The sequence below is a fragment of the Cyprinodon variegatus genome, unplaced genomic scaffold, assembly GCF_000732505.1.
Source record: "Cyprinodon variegatus isolate N-32 unplaced genomic scaffold, C_variegatus-1.0 Scaffold797, whole genome shotgun sequence".
Classification (NCBI taxonomy): Eukaryota; Metazoa; Chordata; class Actinopteri; order Cyprinodontiformes; family Cyprinodontidae; genus Cyprinodon; species Cyprinodon variegatus.
Genome location: NW_015151250.1, coordinates 315,059 through 316,728, shown reverse-complemented (window position 1 = coordinate 316,728; position 1,670 = coordinate 315,059). Strand labels below are relative to the sequence as shown.

Below are 1,670 nucleotides of genomic sequence, written 5' to 3'. Positions count from 1 at the left end.
ATGGGAAAGGAAAGGATTCTGATTTCTTATTTCAACCGTTGCGTATATTAGCTGCAACATACGAATCAAGATGCTATGACCTAAAAAATTTGAGTGACAGATGACTGTTGATATGATTGGCCGAATTTAGGTGTACAAGCTGACGTATAACTAACTGGCCTGCATAAGATAACGGAAAAAAAAAAACAAGAAAAAAACACAGATGTTAAAGACAGGATTTTTTTTTTTAAATAGAAATTTTCAAACTTTTGGGACAATATGGTCTGATAAAGAGTACATTTTTATACATGTTTAAGCCAGAATGATTTAGAATTTAAATATGACATCCCTACGACTTTAAGGCTCAGACTGACATCAGTTCAGTTCTTCACTTCATGTTCTTAGATGTGTGCTTATAACTGATTAACGAGCCACCAGCAGCAAACATTTAGTGTTTATATTTTAATTGTTTGTTGCTAAACATGATTATTTTACAAGCATGTTGCGCGGTTTAATTTTTGTTGCCCTTTGAATTAAGGTCACCTCCCAGAGGGGAGAATTGAAATAAATCTAGTTTTTGACAACTTCAACAGTGAAAAAAAATGATTAAATCGGATTTGGTAGAAAAAAACAAAACAAACCCAAAAACAAACAGCCTTACTTGTAAGTTAACTATGAATATGTAATTAAATAGGAAACGTAGCAAAACTTTCATCCAACAAAAAAAACCTACAGCTTAAAAGGTAAACAAGTACTGATGACTCACTCAAAGAATAAAACTACTTTGTTTTTCTGAACTGATATAAATTATGCCCCCATTTTAGCACCCGGAATTAAAAATTAAAAAAAATTTTAATGAACTCTTTACCCCATAAAAAGGAAATTGTTCGTTCAGCTCTCTGTAGATGTACTGCAGGTACTAATGTTGTATAACCGGCCTTGCTAGTCCTTTATCCTACTTTTACTTTTGTTTATCTGTTTGCATATATGTGTGCTTCCATCTGCAGCTGGCTGCTGATTTCCCCCATTTAGGGAAGATAGTGGATAACTGTAATCTAATATTATATTCTAGTATTAAAATATCTAGGACCTTCAGTTCCTGATGACATCTGGCTATCTTATCACACCCAGCTCTGACATGCAGAGACTCCAGACTATCTAGAGGCTGGAAAAACAAAAAGAAAAGGTTTCTTACTTTGTAAAAATCTCTATAAGCTTCCTCCGGTTCCTCCTTGGTTCTGAATCCTCATCAAACTCCTCCATCTCCTTTCCCAGGAACACCTCCTGGTGGAAGTCCTTGTTCAGGTGGCCGTCCATCTCCATCTTTAATCCGTTCAGGTGGTCTGGTGGAAGGATTTCGTTCTCGTCCTTAGTGGCAGCAGACTTATCCTTAGAGGACGACATGTTGGCCGGGCGTGCGTGGACATCCAGGGTGAGCAGGATGTAGGAGAACAAAGAGAGAGCCAGGAGGTTCCTGGATCGAAGTTCTCTCCAAACAGCCATGAGCACCTCTAGGAAAAAAACAAAAACATCAGAAAAGTCATAAAAGCAAAAGATCAACCAGATCAGCTTCTATTCATCTAATCTAAATCTGTGCTTGGAGCATTTTGTGGCACAGATACTAAATAAATTAATAACATTACGCAACAGCTCTAAAAAAAAAAAAAGCGAATCAGAAAATTGTTTATATA

At 36.4% G+C, this 1,670-nt stretch overlaps 1 protein-coding gene across 1 annotated transcript in view; it reads right to left on the bottom strand.

Annotated features, from left to right (window-relative positions):
* sdf4 (stromal cell derived factor 4) overlaps positions 1 to 1,670 on the bottom strand; it is a 19,184-nt gene that overhangs the window by 13,861 nt on the left and 3,653 nt on the right. The window contains 1 exon segment of the mRNA XM_015396423.1: positions 1,175 to 1,490. Within this exon segment, the coding sequence (XP_015251909.1) occupies positions 1,175 to 1,482 (308 nt within the window). The 5' untranslated portion in view covers positions 1,483 to 1,490.